At 39.5% G+C, this 16,322-nt stretch overlaps 1 protein-coding gene and 1 long non-coding RNA gene across 6 annotated transcripts in view; one reads left to right on the top strand and one right to left on the bottom strand.

Annotated features, from left to right (window-relative positions):
* The window catches only part of LOC136020805 (uncharacterized), a 63,800-nt gene that overhangs the window by 4,546 nt on the left and 42,932 nt on the right, over nt 1-16,322 (bottom strand). For all 5 annotated transcript variants that reach the window (XR_010615494.1, XR_010615493.1, XR_010615497.1 and 2 more), the window contains one exon: nt 2,877-3,032. This is a non-coding gene — a long non-coding RNA (uncharacterized LOC136020805). The remainder of the gene's footprint in view (nt 1-2,876; nt 3,033-16,322) is intronic.
* IFT81 (intraflagellar transport 81) overlaps nt 1-16,322 on the top strand; it is a 40,736-nt gene that overhangs the window by 13,194 nt on the left and 11,220 nt on the right. The window contains exons 8-11 of the mRNA XM_065692330.1: nt 2,189-2,352; nt 4,994-5,089; nt 7,048-7,194; nt 15,396-15,545. Of these exons, the coding sequence (XP_065548402.1) occupies nt 2,189-2,352; nt 4,994-5,089; nt 7,048-7,194; nt 15,396-15,545 (557 nt within the window). The remainder of the gene's footprint in view (nt 1-2,188; nt 2,353-4,993; nt 5,090-7,047; nt 7,195-15,395; nt 15,546-16,322) is intronic.

Below are 16,322 nucleotides of genomic sequence, written 5' to 3'. Positions count from 1 at the left end.
AGCCAGTGTGTAAAAGGAGTTGGTAGTAGCTCAGAGGTATCTGAGAAATGGATCTAGATAGTGATCAAGGCTATACCCTGTGGAGGCATATGTCCCCACTCTCATGAAAGCAGTTATTCAGGCGTGGTTGTTTCCTGAGTGTCATATCTACAACAAATCATAGAGGTATGTACAGTTTTATAAGGAAGCTGGAGAGGTGGAAGAAATAAAGTATAGGCTGTAGATGCAGATTTCTTTTGCTACTAAGAGGAAAGCAAGAAATCAGTTTGGTTAAAATACTAATATTTAATATCAGCATAATTAAATTGATATCACTTTGGTTTCAACACCAAAGGTCTTGGTTTTAAATATCAAACTGTGTTTCTAGTCAGTTCTGAGGTGGTAATTCTGCTCACAGCATACGTGGGAAGCTTTGCTGCATTTGCAGAGGTGGTAGATCTCTAGTGAGGCATTAAAATATGGTCCCTTCTGCCCAGCTCTGTTGTGGGCTGAGGAAGACTGGAATCAAGTTCTTCTGGAAGAAAGAAGTGGGAAATCTCAGTGAGTCCAGGTGTGTTCCTCAGGGTATAGCTGTAGTGCCAGGTACATAATGGGTTTTGAATACCCATTCTGTTAACACATTCTGAAACCAGTATCAATGCTGTTTGTTTTGCACAAGATAAATGACTTTTCCACAAAGGGGAAAAGATCCTGTGGCAGTGTTGCTTTTCGTAAACACAGAAATCGACAAACTGAACTGCTGGAAAAGAGGAATTCCCACTCCTGTTTAGTTTATGTTGACTTGACTTTGTTAGCAACCCTACTTTCCCTAGGGTCTGTTTTCTTCTAGTTCTTGAGGCTTTCTCCAGAGCTAATGGCTTATTTCCCTTCTGGCAGCTAAACCCGGTAGCTTTCCTTTCAGTCTGAGCTGGGAGCAGAGGGTGAGGAGGATCTAGAAGCCCTGGGGGCATATTTTCCTAGGCTTCTGTTTCACTTTGCTCTGACCTCCTCCTTTTGTCACTCAGGGATGTGGTCAGCAGGCTCTTCAGCCTGAGAACCACAAGTTCTGCTTTCACCTACCTCCTGTTCCATCTCTGTTGCATTTTCTTTTTAGCTGTGTATTGTTCTTACCTGTAGGTACCTGTATTTATCTGCTAAGAAGGCTAAATTACCTGGTAAAAGCCAAGTCATCCTAAGCATGGTAACATGCAGTGTGCACCAGGCTTGTGTAGAGCAGGACTTACAAATGGAGTTGCTTTTCTCAACAGAATTTTTTTTTTATCACTACTCAGGAATTCCTTCTTGGTTTTTCTATTTTATTGTTATTTTCAGCATTCGTAGTCTATATCCTGTCCTGAGAGTGAATGCTTGTTCTTACAAGAAAAAAATAGTGCGCTATTTACAGGGAGGCAATTTATAAGTGTTCCAGCAATGCAAAAGACCCTTAAAGTAGGCATACATTAAATTCTGCTCATTTTAAGGGCTTTTTAGATGCCAGATTGGAATCAAGTTTTATTTTCAGGGAGACTTTCCAAGGATATACTAAATCTATACATGAGCTAGGCCAAATTAAGATCTTTGTACAGATAAAGGATTCACCCTGAGATGATTTCTGTCTATAGATGAAGTAGTTCACATGAAACAATGAACTCTGTAATCTGTGAGTAGCACCAGCTTCAGGATGCATACTCCCCTGGTCTAGCCAGGGAAGTTCTAAGGGGTACAGGATAGCTGTGATATGCTTTGTTGCCCCTCATCAGCATCTGCATAAGCAGCCACAGTCTAGCTCTTCACTTTTAAGGTTTCAGAAGAATGGAATTCACAAGTAACACAGAATCCAGTGTGTTGATGTGTGTAAGGTACACATCAGGTTAATGGCTTTCTGTGTCAGTGCTGTATGTTGAATTTTGCATCTGATTCAGCTGGAATTTCATGTAAGGAGGGATTTCCTTGTTTGTTGATGGAAAAATTCTGTCAAGGAGTTAATAGGTATATGCTGGAGGTACAGATGGATAATAATACTTATTTAACATCCAGGTTAAAAATCTAAATCAAGTAACTACCTGTTTCTTTGAGCATTGAAAAGAATACTCAAGTGTTATGCTGTTGTTACCATAATCTGCTACTAAATACTTATGTATTGGTGAAATCAGACTTAATTATCTGCTATGTTACTTTTATAGACAGCCTGATTTAATTTGCTTTTAAGGTTTAATGAAGAAACTGGAAGAGGAGATAAATTTCAATACATACCTGGTTACTGAAAAATTACCTAGAGAGCTGGAAAGTAAGAAGAATTCAACATATATCTTACAAAAGGTGGCTGCAGAGCCAGCTATGAGTCAATCTGATCTCAATGTGCTTGAAAGCAAGGTAAGCTAACCAAGGCCACGCTTAATTTGTATTCCATAGCATAGTCTAAGGTTCTTGTACACTACTTTATATCCTTGAGAAAATGTCTAATTCCCAAAGGAACATCCCTTCAGTTGTAAACCAGAAGATGTGTTAATTACTAAATGCAAACTCACAGACAAGTTTCTAAAAATACCCACAAAGCAAGCAAGAAAACAAGCCCCAAACCAACCGTGTCCTTAAATGCTATTTAGAAAATCGTGTTAGCAATTTCCTGTGGTACGAGCAGAGGTGTTAAATTAGCACTAAAGGTTTGATTTTAATTCTCTTCAGATTTCACTTGGTTTAAACTCTCACTGGTATCAAGGGAGTTTACAGCAGCATATAGAGAGCGCTTATGGAGTGGTGAACAATGTTCTCAGGGCGATACATCTACACAATATTGTGTTTTAATGTGCAATGGCTCAGAACTCCTTAGTGTTTGGAATAGGTCTGGTTTAGTTGAAAAGCCCAAAGGAAATTTGAGAATCAAATACTTACTTTACCTTTCCAGATTGTTTTAGATGTTAAAAACAATGGTGTTAGAGTGAGCAGAAGTCCTTATTTGTGGTATATATCCAAAATGTGCAGAGGTAGTTGTTGCCACAGAAGTCCATTTATATATTTCACTCAATGAAGTCTTCATATTTGCTAAATGGATCCTAAATGGAAGATTAAATAAGTAACATTATATTCTAGAAGAGTTTACATGAATGTTAATTATTAGTATTTCTACTGATGCTGATGAAGATTTACAACAATATTAGCTAGGGTAGGAAGACTAGTCTTGCATAGTACTAGCTATGCGACTGTTCAGTCTCAATGTCAGCTTCTTTTACCAGCTGGTTTTTACTATCCCTGGGATCTCCAACTCAGGCTCTGCTGTGAAATACAGATAATGAGGAAACAGAGTATTCGTAATGGATCAGAGAATGATTTACCCATGGGTGTGAGGGCTGCCATTCATCATCCTTCTTGTGTCTTGAAGCAAGTGATCAGCTTCACAGTAGCCTGTGCATTCACACACAGAGCATGCCAAAGTAATGCAAGAAAGGAATGCCCACGGGTTTCTTGGATCGGAGGAGAATCTGCAGTCAAGTGTCATCAGGAATACATTCTATTTTAAGGTTAAGACTACTTCTGACAAAAGTAAAGTCAGTGACAGCCTTAATGCTATTTTGGATCCCGATCATTCGACTTTTAAGGATGCAGCATTATTAAATGGTAGATGAGGTCTGAAATAATAAACCAGCTCTGTGGTTCAGCCTCTGCTTTCCTCGGGCATGTTTTCTAATCACAGTAGTGTTTGTGGTTGCAGTTATTTCTTTTAGCCACACTTGAAGCCTGGGTTTGCACTTTCCAAGAGTATGGTTGGGGTTTTTACAATATTTTGGGCAATATTGTAAAAAGATTCAAAGTTGGGGTTTTTTTTCCCTCTTTCTCCATGAGGTCACCTTTTAATTTGTTATATTTTGGAAGTATGCTCTTCTTAATAGATAATAAACCCAAAATAGATAATGTCGTCTACTTGGCTGTTATCGCAGCATGGCCTTAGACAGCATTTCTTTTTTTAAAAGTCAACCTTCTGTTTTCTCAATGCCTTAAAAAGGATCTGGATTGCGCTGAGCGTGCCACAGTCCTGCATTTTCTAACATATAAACCAGGAACTTATTCACACAAGGGAATTCTTATGCCATCTTCAAATTCAGGCCTGTTCTACCGCTAATAGCTTTTGTAAAGGAATAGAATTCGCAGGTGGTGGAGTATTTTTAGTCCTATGGAGCACTTTATTTGAAAAACTTAGGTTTGAAAGTGCACAGATATTGCTCAGGGAAATGTCTGGGGAATGCCAGTGCTACCTGCGGTACGATTTGACATTATTGGATTTCAGCACATATTTACACTGCTTATCAGCACTCATCTAGTTAGCAGAGAATTAAAGGAAGGTTGCTAGGGCTGCGGTTTCCATGGCTGATGAGAGTCCCAGGGTAGCATTAAGTCAGGACTGGAAAAGCTGGAATCAGTACACTGGTGTAGCTGTGATTTCCAGGTGCAGTGGGCTCTAAAGCTTCAGCTAGAATGAACATCAACAGTTTGAGACTGTGGACCAGCAAAGAGACTATGGAGAAACTGTGTTCTGCAGCAGTAGAAAGAAGGTACAATAGAGCTGGAATATGATGATCTGCAACTCTTCAAAGTATTGATGAATTTGGTATCACTTAGTCTTTGCTTGCTCTGCTTTAAACTTGTGATAAATGGTTGAGTGAAAAGGAATGTTAGTTAATACTGATAAAATGACAGTTTTCATACAGTATGTCACAATATGAGTCTTTTTTCCATCTCTACCAATTCCCTTGTATTTGCTCTCCCTGAACACCAGTGTATTTCATTTTCAGGGCCAACGTCATGCTTCTGCCTTATCATAAAGGCACAGAACTGGAAGTGCAAAACCGTAGCCTCTTTCTGGCCAGTGCTTAATGACTCACTGAGGTTTTTGGGTTTGTTTCTCTGTTTTAAAAATGGAACTAGCTGGGTTGAAAATCTGGTTTGCAAAGCATTTAATTCTTGGGAGAAGACAAAGAAATAAAGCTCCGTTTCCTTAGTTTTCTGCTCTGTCTTGCAGATAAATGAAGTAAATGCACAAATGAATCAGCTTATTGAGAAAAGAATGATGAAGTATGAGCCAGCTGATAGCAAATTTTCCATGTACCGCCAACAGGTAAGGAGGAACAAAGCATTTCTTAAGCAGAAGCAGTGCAGCAATTGCAGTCCCTTATTGGTTTACGTCCTGATTTTTGTCTTTATTTAGCATAAGTCAGTGAAAAGCATAATAAGGGAGGACAAAAGGCAAATAAATAGCTGTTGAACATATGTATGTTTAGGGCTGAGTCAGACACTCGCTTTCAGGCGCGTTAGCGAGTTCGTATCGACTGCTGTCCTTCTGCTGTTAGGTGTTGCCCTTCAGCTGCATCCCAGGAATTCTGGAAGCATCATTTTGGAGGAGCTATTTTGGTAAAGCTCCAGCTGCGGACAGATTCTTAAGTGGCAGCATGTGGCTGATGGCTGCAGCCAGCCCTGGAGGCAAGGCTTGCTTTCAGTTGTACCCCTTGCGTGTGTTTGACCACATGCTATTTTTCCTGTTGCATCTATTACAAAGGTATCCTTTGATTTCTTTTTTTCATCCTGAGGCTATAAAATAGTCTTTCTATAAAATAGGCTGTCTGGTCTAGCCTGAGTAAATTCACAAGTTCTAAAAAGGATTTATGAACTCTGAGATTTTCAGAGCTTGCACAGAAATGTGGTTTCTTTTCCAGGCAGCCTGTTCCACTGCTAATTTTAATGATGATTTTCATGATGATGCTTATGGTGATGGTTCAAAAAATAAAAAGGCTGAAGTAAAATGGATCAGTGGGAGGCAAAAAAATAGTGATAAAATGCATCCTGCAGTTCAGTCACATATGCAATAGGAAATGCACCGTTTTGTTCTGTAAGAGATGCTCTTCCTGAAAGAAAAGCTGCCACATAATGTGCTGGTAGCAGGACCAGCAGGCTCGGGATATAATTGTGTTCATTGGAGGAACCACTGCAGGAGTTGAGGTTGCTGCTGTGAGTGAAAGCATGTGGTGGTCTTTGCTTTGTTCCACAAGGGACTGCCTTCTGTTTCGCACAACGATCGTATATATTGTTCCACAGTTTGTCACTGCAGATACCTCGTGAAGCAAAGAGCCGAGATCCTACCCCAGCAGAACTCTGATAGGTATATTTTTAGACATAAAGCTGGTTCTTTTCACCTAGCGGGAGAAAGCTGCTCTGTATTTTGCTTCATTTCTTTGTAAGTTTTCCCTTTTGTATGAAGAAACCAGCCATGCCTCCAAATTCCTGCACATGCATCAAAATTAATCTGTTGTGTCAATAAAGATGCCTTTTTTTTTTCCCCTGAACAAAAGTACACTTATGTTCTAAAATCCATCAGCTTCTGGTCAAATCTAGGGTACTATGAAATATTATCTTGTATAAAATACTGGTTTTTAAATGCTCTATCTTCTAGACTCAGAAAGAGGAATAACCTGTAATGTACACTATTTCTGTACTGTATTGCTTTATTCATTGTCTTCCAGCTATTTGCCAAGATTTAGTGGCTCAGATCTGCTGTTAGGATAACATATTTCTGTAGGTTGGAGTAGGTTGGAGTTATAAAAATCTGTATTATGACATTTGTGAAATCTTGGATAACTTTCCAGTTAAGCCATGTTGGTGCATCTTGCATATGCACAGAAAGGGACTAAGTAGAAGAAATGAAGCAGCTAAAATGCCTACCTTTTCTTCAATGAAAATGGAAAAAATGAGGTGAAGAAATGGAAATCTAAAATGTAAAATCTATCAAGACGAATGTGTGAAAAAGGGTGTGTTTGGGATCTCAGCCATACTGAAGGAAGTTGGGAGCCTGCAATCAACTTCAGAGGAGTTGCGGTTTAACCCACTGTATCTAATGAATAATCAATGCTTTTTTCTCTGCAGTGAGACATGCTCACATTTCTTAATGAAAAACAGTTTCTGACAGTTAAAATGTGGTTTCAGTGGTGCAGTGCCTGAAATTTAATGGATTACATTTTACTAATGCTGAAGGAAGGCAGTTTTTACTTTACTTGTCCATATGCATTTTTAATGATCACGCAGGCATCTATAATGTCCCGGAAGAAGGAAGCCAAGGCTGAGCAACTCCAGGCAGCTAAGGAAGAGCTGTCCAATGTTGAAAAGCAGATGCAGCAGAAGACCAGCCAGGCCCATGAGTTGGAAGGCTCTGAAGTTCTGAAAGGGGATGAGGTATGCACTGTAACAGGGGATATAAGGAAGAGGAAATCTTTAAGAGATGGATCAGTTTTTGTTAACTCCCAATTTCCTTTTAACTTTACATTGCAATGACTGCTCCTACAGTATCCTATCCACCTTTATAGTATCCTGTCAAACTACATGGCCTCAGCATTGCAGTGCATTGGCCTCTGCGTTTTTTAATGCTCAAAATCCAAAATGATCATATTTGAAGACTTGGCTTTTTGAAGTACAGCTAATACAGGTGCTGTCCGGTGCTTTTAAATGCCTCCCACTATTTATACTGCAACAGTGCTTGAGTTGTAGCTATTTTCAAATTTTAATTTAAATTCCTCACATTGTACCTAATACATTGCAAGGTATATGAGGATTTAATGTTGGCTGTCTTGATATTCCAGACTCTGGATCAGAATAACATCAATATCACAAGGGTGTGATGGCAAGTAACTAACTACAGAAGTTAACGACTCATTGATTAGGAGCTCAAGTGAGGAGTAACATTAATTTTATTATTTGGTGTGTAATAAAAATCTGCATTACTGTCCATTCTCTATGATATCTGATCATAAAGCATAATACCAGTAATATCAGAAATGCAGTTAATCCTGTTGTAGTTTTGACTTAAATTTCCCCAGACCCTCCTGAAGCTCAGCTGCAGTACATCCTCTGACAAGCACAGTCACTGTAGCTCAGGCAAGTCATATTTGAAGCTGTACTTAACAAAGCAGCTTTTCTTCAGAAGTTTGCAGGGAATCCAGCTGCTGCAGCTGGGCACTGGTTTGTCAGGAAAATGAATTGACTTTCCTGACGACAGTATTTTTTCTCTGTTTGGATAAAGCGTGTTAAGTGTACTTCCAGGAAGACTCGCTAAAGCAAGGAATGTTTTAGCTGCATCATTCTTTGACTGAATATATCATCTAATGCCCTCCTGTATTGCCTTCATTAGCACTGCTGTTTATCAAGAGTAGCACTCTGCTTTCTTTCTCTTTGCCTGTTTCCGTGCTTTTTTAACATACTACTAAAACCAGAGAACGTCTTTTGTAGCAGGAACTCCCTTCCTAATCCCATAGGACATGCCTGCTCCACAGACATCAGTTTTCTTTTAAAGGAGTCTTAAAGAGGCTGTGGAAATGTGTATGTGTACACCCATACGCCAAGCTTCCTGTGTGCTATGGAATCCATGCATATTTCACTTGTGCCTCTTGTCTTTTGCCTCTTCTGTACATCAAGATGAAAACTACAGGTGGAAGTAATGGCACAGATATTGAACAAGTGAGATGTTTTCTCTTACCATGACACACTATACACGTTCCAAGGGTGTTCCAAGCAATAATAAGACGACCACTGCATTAGATTTCTCTCCACTACAAGGTTTTGAGCCCCAGGGGCCATGTTGCTAGGGTCCTTGACAACTTTTTAAGTGAAAAATAAAGCCAGAAAGCAGACAGTCTGTGTTTCATGACGTGATGGGAAAGAAGTGTTTAACAGATCAACAAGAATGCATTACCAAGACAGCAGCATATGTTTTACATTATCTGCACATGCACAGATAATGCATGTGCAGAAATAATTAGTGTTGTGCCTGTTCTTGAGGAGGATAACATACTCTGATCCATAGAAATTCAAGGAGAACAGGGCAGGAGGGAAACCTTGTGAGGAGGAACCTCATGAGAGGCTTAATAATGAAAAATCTAAGTGTCTGACACGAGGCTCAAGACAGAAAAAATACCTGTTTTGAACATAACTTGCCTTCCTTTTGTTCAAATGTGCTCTGCTTTTGACTTCTTAAATCTTTCAAGTCTTCATTTTTGAGGAGTGAGAAACAAATGACAGCACTTTGGGCAAAACCATCAGCTTTAAAATAAGAAGTGTTTGTCTTTTCAGAAGAAGCATTTCCTGGTTTGTAAAATCCTTTCTGCACATTGGCCCAAGGAAGGCATTACTGTACAATCCATGTCTTGATCATGATTTCATTAGGTGAACTGCAGTGGTACTCACAGGCAGTAAAGCATTAAATAATGTTTCCTATGGCTGAAAACTAGGGAAGGATTTGAATTCTTGATTATTTTGATCACCTCTTTTGCAAAGGTCACAGCTTCCTCATCTGGAAAATGGAGATAGTGGCATTTAATTATTTCATAAGTGTCTGCTGCCAAAAGTGCTGTGAAGGACCTTGGTACTGTACTTTTCGTATCTCCTTAAAGTACATTAATTACATTGCAAATGCATCTTACAGATACAGTCCTGCTTCAGCCTTGGTTTTGAGAAGACACCACTGATAAATGAGCCAAATAAGTTGGCACAGAAGCAAAAGTGAAGTGAACAGGTTCTCTCTCATCGGTTCACCAGACAATCTTTTGCTATAGGTTCATTGCTGGTATGTTATGCCTTTAGATTTGTGTTTTCTGGTTCAGTGCTTTGTTACTCCAGCTTTGAGCCAATGCTGAAGGAAATCTTGATTAATATAGTGGTGAGTCACTGCTGCAATACACGTGTTTGATGGGGACACAAAGGGGTTGTACATTCAGCCTTCGCTTTGCCCTCTCAGACAGCCAAAAGCTTCCTTTATGCTTTTTCGTTGCAGTCACACACATTTTACATTTAGTTCCTCCAGTTTCAAAAAGGAAGAAAGCAGGGGTTGTAACAGATAGCTTTGCTGTCTTAAGTTTAAAATGGGCTTTTAATCCTGCCATGTTTTACCTATCTAAATGCTACAGTTTAATCAAAGAACTATTTTTCTCCCATTCCTAATATTTCTCATCTTCCCTCTGTCTCACTTTGGTGTATCCTCTTACATCACGGCACTCGCAAGACTTGGCAATCAAAGAAATGGTGCCTTCCCAGCTTGTGCTGGTATTTGGATCCCAGTATTTGGATGTCCACTTGGTGAATGAAGTGCTAAGAAGACCTCAAAAGGTCAATCCTGGCTCATGTTTTCAGGTGCTGGTGTTCTCCTTTATTCTGTAATTGTAAAAAGGAATGTTACAGCATTTGAGAGGCTGTACACCTAGATAGATCTTAGAGGAAACAGCAGGGAATAACCAACTCATTTACATCAAACACAAAAAAAGCAGGAATAAATTGTCTGTTTCAGGGAGTACAGAATCTTTTCAAGTACTTCAAACAAAGCACAATGAGCATGGGGTAGAGTTGGCAGGTTCCTCGCTGCAGCTGTCAGATCCTGAAAATTAGGGAATCAAATGTTGACACTTAGAAGGCTGGATGGTTCAATTACAAGTGATCCTAGGTAAAGCTGCGGTATTTTTAGCTCTTTACACAATGCATTGTGCTTTTCAGAGCTCAGCATAGGGCCCCAAGGACCTAGACTTTCCCAAGGCATCAGAACAGCAGTGCCATCGCAGTGCTTCGCTACAGCAGTTGAAATGAATGTGCTTTTGAGAGTGCAGCATGGAAAATCCTATCAGGTTGTTAAGATACGTGAGGTTTGCACATTCATTTACATAAGGAGTTTAATTTTCTCATCCATGCCTACCTGCCTCCTGGTAAAACAATTTAAAAAGGGTTTCACTTTGCAAACAGAGAAAACAGTTTTGGACCATAGATCTTGCCACTTTTCCTCTCAAACTGTCAGGTCTGTCTGAATCCATCCAAATGAGTTACCAGGCTCCAAATTAGGTGGGTGGGATTTTAAGAAAGTAGCTATAAAGGAGCTCACAACTTGAATGTTAAACAGTTTAAGCCAGGACCCAGGGGATGTTAGCCTATCCATTTGCTATCTTTCTCTTAACTTTTCACTATGGTTCTAGGTCCAGTTATATTCTGTCTATCAAAGGCTCCTTCCACATGTAAATAGGAGAGTAGCTGGTAATCAGGGTGTAAGAACAACAGTGGCAAAACTGTACGGTTCTTAGAGAAGCCAGAAGCTTTTTGCTGTAAGAAGTTAACCATCGTTTAAGCCAAATGTATGCAGTGATTCAGACGAATCTGTACTGAACTGAATGCTCGTTCAGCACCCACTGGCATGAATAAATCATCCATCTTATTGAGCTGTGCATTTTCAGTGATAACTAAGGATGGGTTTTCATTATAAAGATTCTGATTGATCCAAATTATTAGTGATGGCAACTTTAATATCTCCTTCCTGACTAGAAGCAAGCTCTCCTAGGAGAGATACCCTACTTAATGCTAATGAAGAATTTTCCTGATTGAGCTGGCCAATAAGCAGGCTGTGGAATACTTTCATTTTAATGGATTGAGGTAATACTGCTCCTGTCTTTATATTCTAGAAGTTTGTCCTCCTCTGTAGGAGTTATTAGCTATAGCCAACAGTTGCTTAAATTTAGAGCCTCTTAGGAAAAAATGCTGCAAATGTGTTATGATCAGGAACTTTTCCTGCCTGAATTTGAACACTTTGGACAGTTTGTACCCCTTAATTGGTCTAGTTAGAAAATCAAAACATCTGTTCCTCAAGTCTTAATAAAAATAGAGATTTTCTGCAGTTACTGGGCTTGTGCAAGTAATTTTATTAAGAAAACTTTATTTGGAACCTTGTTTAGATTATGTATTTCAGACAGATTGGGGTGGGGTTTTTTATTAATGCTTTACTTTCTGAAGTACTTTTGTATGAAGAATATTTTGATTACTATAACACAATCAAATCGATACAGTGATCCAGAAAATACTATTTTTAAAGATGTGACTCGCAAGTAAGGGATTAATCTGGGATTTGTTCTTTCCTGAAAATAAGCTTATCCATTTTCTCCTTTAATGACAATCTTGGAATAAGAACCATGTGAAAACATGGGGCGGCAAATGTTAGTTTTAAGGTGACAAAATGATGGGCTTATAGTGAAGGCATAAAGCAAGGCATTAGAGAAGCTGGGCTTTCATCCCAGCTCAGCAACGCACTGATGCATGTGGTCAACATGCTTATGTTTGTTCCTGTGGGGTAACCTGCTGTATGGTGCTGGAGAAGCCATTTCAATAGCTGTGGTTCCATCTTGTTGTATTTAGAATTGTCATAAAACTTAATGACTTCACAACGTGATAAGACTTCATCTGGTGACAGCAATCTCTTTCAGGTTGTAATAAGTGGTGAAGCACAAAGTACTAGTGCTGCTGGATCCTTTAGATAATAATGGAACATAATACAGTGATGCTAGATACCTGCATACTGCAGGGCATTGTAAAAGAGACCAAAGCCCTGTTTTCATTCACTCTCTTTCATAATCTAGATTCCACACTTGTTGTGTTCCAGTCATCCATAAAAATAGCCAAGTGAAAAAGCATAACCCTTCCTTGCTTTCATTCGGATAGTTTTCCTATTGCGGGGGCTCTGACCTGCCTAGCAAACATGGGGCTTCAGCCTTGTTTACTCTGACTGCTAACTCAGTGCCAGCATTTGGTTCTTGTCCAGTCATGTAATCTTTGAAGCTTAAATAACTATTTGTGTTAAGTTGCTTGAGAAGGAAAAGCTTTCTGTGACATGGCCTTGAATGGTGCCTCACTGCGGGCACTGGCCGATCCCTGGGAATTCTGTAGGTTGAGCCTGCTGAGTATCTACGCAGGAAGAAGTTGACCTGGTCTATGGGAAAGTGCCGCTGCTGCTGGAAAACAGATCCCTCTGGTTAACTGTAAAGCGATATGGCTGAGCAGTGTTATTCTGCTGTGAACTGTGCAAATTATTTAAAAGACCTTTTACCACAGCAAAGTACAATGTTTTATAGCACTTTAGGGGCTTGGGTTTTCATTTACATATAGATGGAAGCAGGAAATGTGCAAAGCTTCCAAAGTAATGCTTATGCAGATGAAAGCACTGGTATTTTAGAAGCGGCTTATATTTATTGTTTGGAAACCTACAGAATGATTCTCAGCTTTTAGGCTGAAGAAACCCTATTTTGCCATAAGATCCCTACAAGCTGCTGACTTAAATGGATCCCAGTCTAATAACTCCACCTCTGATCTTGGCCATTGATATAAAGCCTTCAGTTAGCGAGATTTTGAGGGGCTGAGCCTTTGGAGGAGGTGGAGGCTACAGATATTGTTGTTTATACCTTGTTTTGTCTCATTTGCTGCAATAAAAGCTGTGTGAGAGGTTGAGGTTGCTTTTAAAAAGCCAGAGATTGTGCTGAAAGATAGACAGCATCCTCTAAATGAATAGGTTTTGCTTGTCAATGTGAGCAACTTGTAGTTCATTTTGGATGAAATTTTAATGATATAGTCCTAACTTAATCAGCTAATAATAGAACATTGGTAGAACCAGTTCTTTAATCAACAAGATCCTTTGACTTCCATTGTAAAATACATTATGCTTTGAATATTGAATATGCAAATACTCAACCTCCCACTCAAGCTATTTTCAAGACCTTAAAAGTAGCTATAGAAGTGAAGAGAATAATAGTTGGCTTTTCATCCTGGGCTAAACTGACAGAAAACCATTGAGATTTGATAGCTGAATGTGGTCACGTCTTAAGTAAGTTTAATCTTTTACATCATTCTTTACTATATTCCACTGGTCAAATCAAGTATCTCGGGAACTACTCGATCAAGACTGTGCTTCACTTGAGTTTTCCTCAGTTAGTTGGAGACATTATACTTTTGTACTCTCTTGAAAATCACAGAAAACTTGGTATTGTCTAAGCAATTAAAAAAGAAATGTCTTTTGTGTTAACTAAGAGGATATGAAACAGAATTGCTATGAAAAAGACTTAATTCTGGTAATACTCTATTCAGGGTGCCAATAATTTAACAGAGCCAGGCTGACAGTTAACAGGGCTGCCTCCGCTGTGCAGTGCTGTGGCTTAGGTGACCTTGTCTACCCTTGTCCTAGGTTGTACACACAATGTAAACCGGTGTTCCAAAGCCACACATAGTCCAATCTGCATAGAGCACATTGAGTAATTTGTGGGTTTGTTCTTTCACCAAAAACGTTTATAGCTTTTGGCTTTAAAAATAGTTCTGGAGCATAGCAAGAGAGAAGCAGCTTTGGCCTAGATATCGCACAGGATGGCAGATGAACAGGGTTGATTTCATTTTGGGCATTGTGCCCAGGACACTTTTTATAGAACATACAGTTACTCTGGGGGTTCTTGGGCTGTGGTCACACCGGTTTGTTGGATTTAGTCTTTGGAAAGGAGAGGCATAATTTTGCACAAAGAAAAATTAATGTAAATTTCAAACCCCAAGTTCCTTTATGGTTGAGTTTTAAACTTGCACCGGTGGTAGTGGGAGTCCTGTTTTTTCTGTGGGGCTGCCTGTTCTATGCTCACACTGCACACGTGGAACCCCTCCTCATCCTCATTTCTGAAGCCTTTGCTTACATCATTTACTTTAATCAATTGATTTACTTTCCATCTCTGGATCTGACTGCAATTTTTGGTTGTGACTATCATTTGTCTCACTGCTCTCACATAAAATAGAAGAGCTAAGCCTGTTTGACAGATGGAAAACATTAAGGCAAAGAAAAATACTGCATGTTTGTCTCAACACCTGATATTTCATAGGTGTTAGAACTGGAGCACACACGGATTCAGGTGTAAATTAGCTAAGGTGTTGAACTGCAAGGCTACTTTACTTGGTCTTTAATAAAAATCTAAATTCCCCATTACCATAGCTTTTGAGTGACATGGATAGTGCATTTCACTGCTTCTGTGCAAGGACTCTGCTTTTCTTTTGCTGTTTTGAAAAACTCAGCCAATCATATCATTTAGGTCTGCAAGAGTCAAGGAAAGAGAACAACAAATTCTGACTATTGAGAACTTCCACTTAAAGGTTGTCCTTTCCCAGGCCCTCTTCCAATTTTTCTGCACTTTCTTATCATGTTTCTTGGTCTGCAGAGCATTTTGGGGGCTGTGCACTGCTGATCTGGTGCTCTGGTACCAGTGCAAACTACTATTACATTAACTTCTTTATTAGCTGTGAGTCTCACAACATTCTGCAAAGAGTAATTACTTTTCCAACTGTCAAAACGGTGATGAGCAGAACGGAGGGCTCTCACTTCTGCAAATGGGTGAGCTGGGACACAGAAAGCAATAGAGCTGGTTTTGTTCATCTCCCTCAGTGAACAAACGCAGAGCTGAAAATAAATGGACCCTGGGAATCCTGAATTCCAGTCTCTGTTCTAAACACTTCGATATGCAGTCCAGATAGGATAATTCTATTTTAGATAGCAACAGTCTGTGATAAGGCTCTGTTTTGCTTTAAGTTAAATGATATTTCTGTCTCTCTCTTCCCAGTTGAAACACTATGTTAATAAGCTCCGGAGCAAGAGCACATTTTATAAGAAGAAGCGACTGGAAGTAGCAGAAATTACAGCTGAGTATGGTATCCTCCAGAGGACAGAAGAACTTCTCAAACAGCGCCACGAGGCTATTCAGCAGCAGTTGGTAATACAGGCATTTACTGCTCCCACAGTCCATCACCCTTCCTTCCCTGAGAACAGCTCTCTAATAACATGGACGTTGTTTTGTTAGATTCTAATGTGTATCGTCCTCAGGTCTCCTGCTGGCATTAGTAAAAGAGTCATTGGGGTATAAAGTTTATTTCTGTCTGTTGACTATGCGAAGCTGCTGTACTTTATGTTCAGCAACTGTTTCTTACAGGCAGTCACGACTGTCCTGCAGTTTCTTTTTAGACTGAGGGGCTTGACCCTGCTTTTTAAAGTCAATGGTAGATCTTCACTAACGCCAGTTAGAGCAAGGCTGGATTCTTAAATTAGTTTCTGGAATCCACATACATAGTAAGGGCTTTGAAAATTACCAACAGCAAATAGGATTCAAGTTACTGCTGCAAAATATATCGGATTAGTATTTAAAAACAGAGCCGGCAGGAAGGAAACATTCTAACCCCAGAATATTTAGAAGAAAATGCGTTTCACAGTCAGTGAAAAATGTAAAACTCGATGAGGGCTGTTTCTAGCCAGAACAGCAGGAGAAGGATTTCTGCTATGCACAACTGGAAGCATTCAGGGAATAAACATGCATCCCAAATGCAATGCCACTGCTGTAGTGTTTTCTTCCAATACCAGTATTCTTATCATCAAACACTCTGCTTTTATTTATCTTCTGTCCTGTTTGTTATCTGTACATATTTTGCATGTTGAAACATAAAAGTATTTGCCTTATTAAAAGAAAATGGAAAGTGTGAAAATACATGGGCTAGGC

This window comes from Lathamus discolor, chromosome 12, assembly GCF_037157495.1.
Source record: "Lathamus discolor isolate bLatDis1 chromosome 12, bLatDis1.hap1, whole genome shotgun sequence".
Taxonomy (NCBI): Eukaryota; Metazoa; Chordata; class Aves; order Psittaciformes; family Psittacidae; genus Lathamus; species Lathamus discolor.
This window is presented reverse-complemented; position numbering and strand designations above follow the sequence as displayed.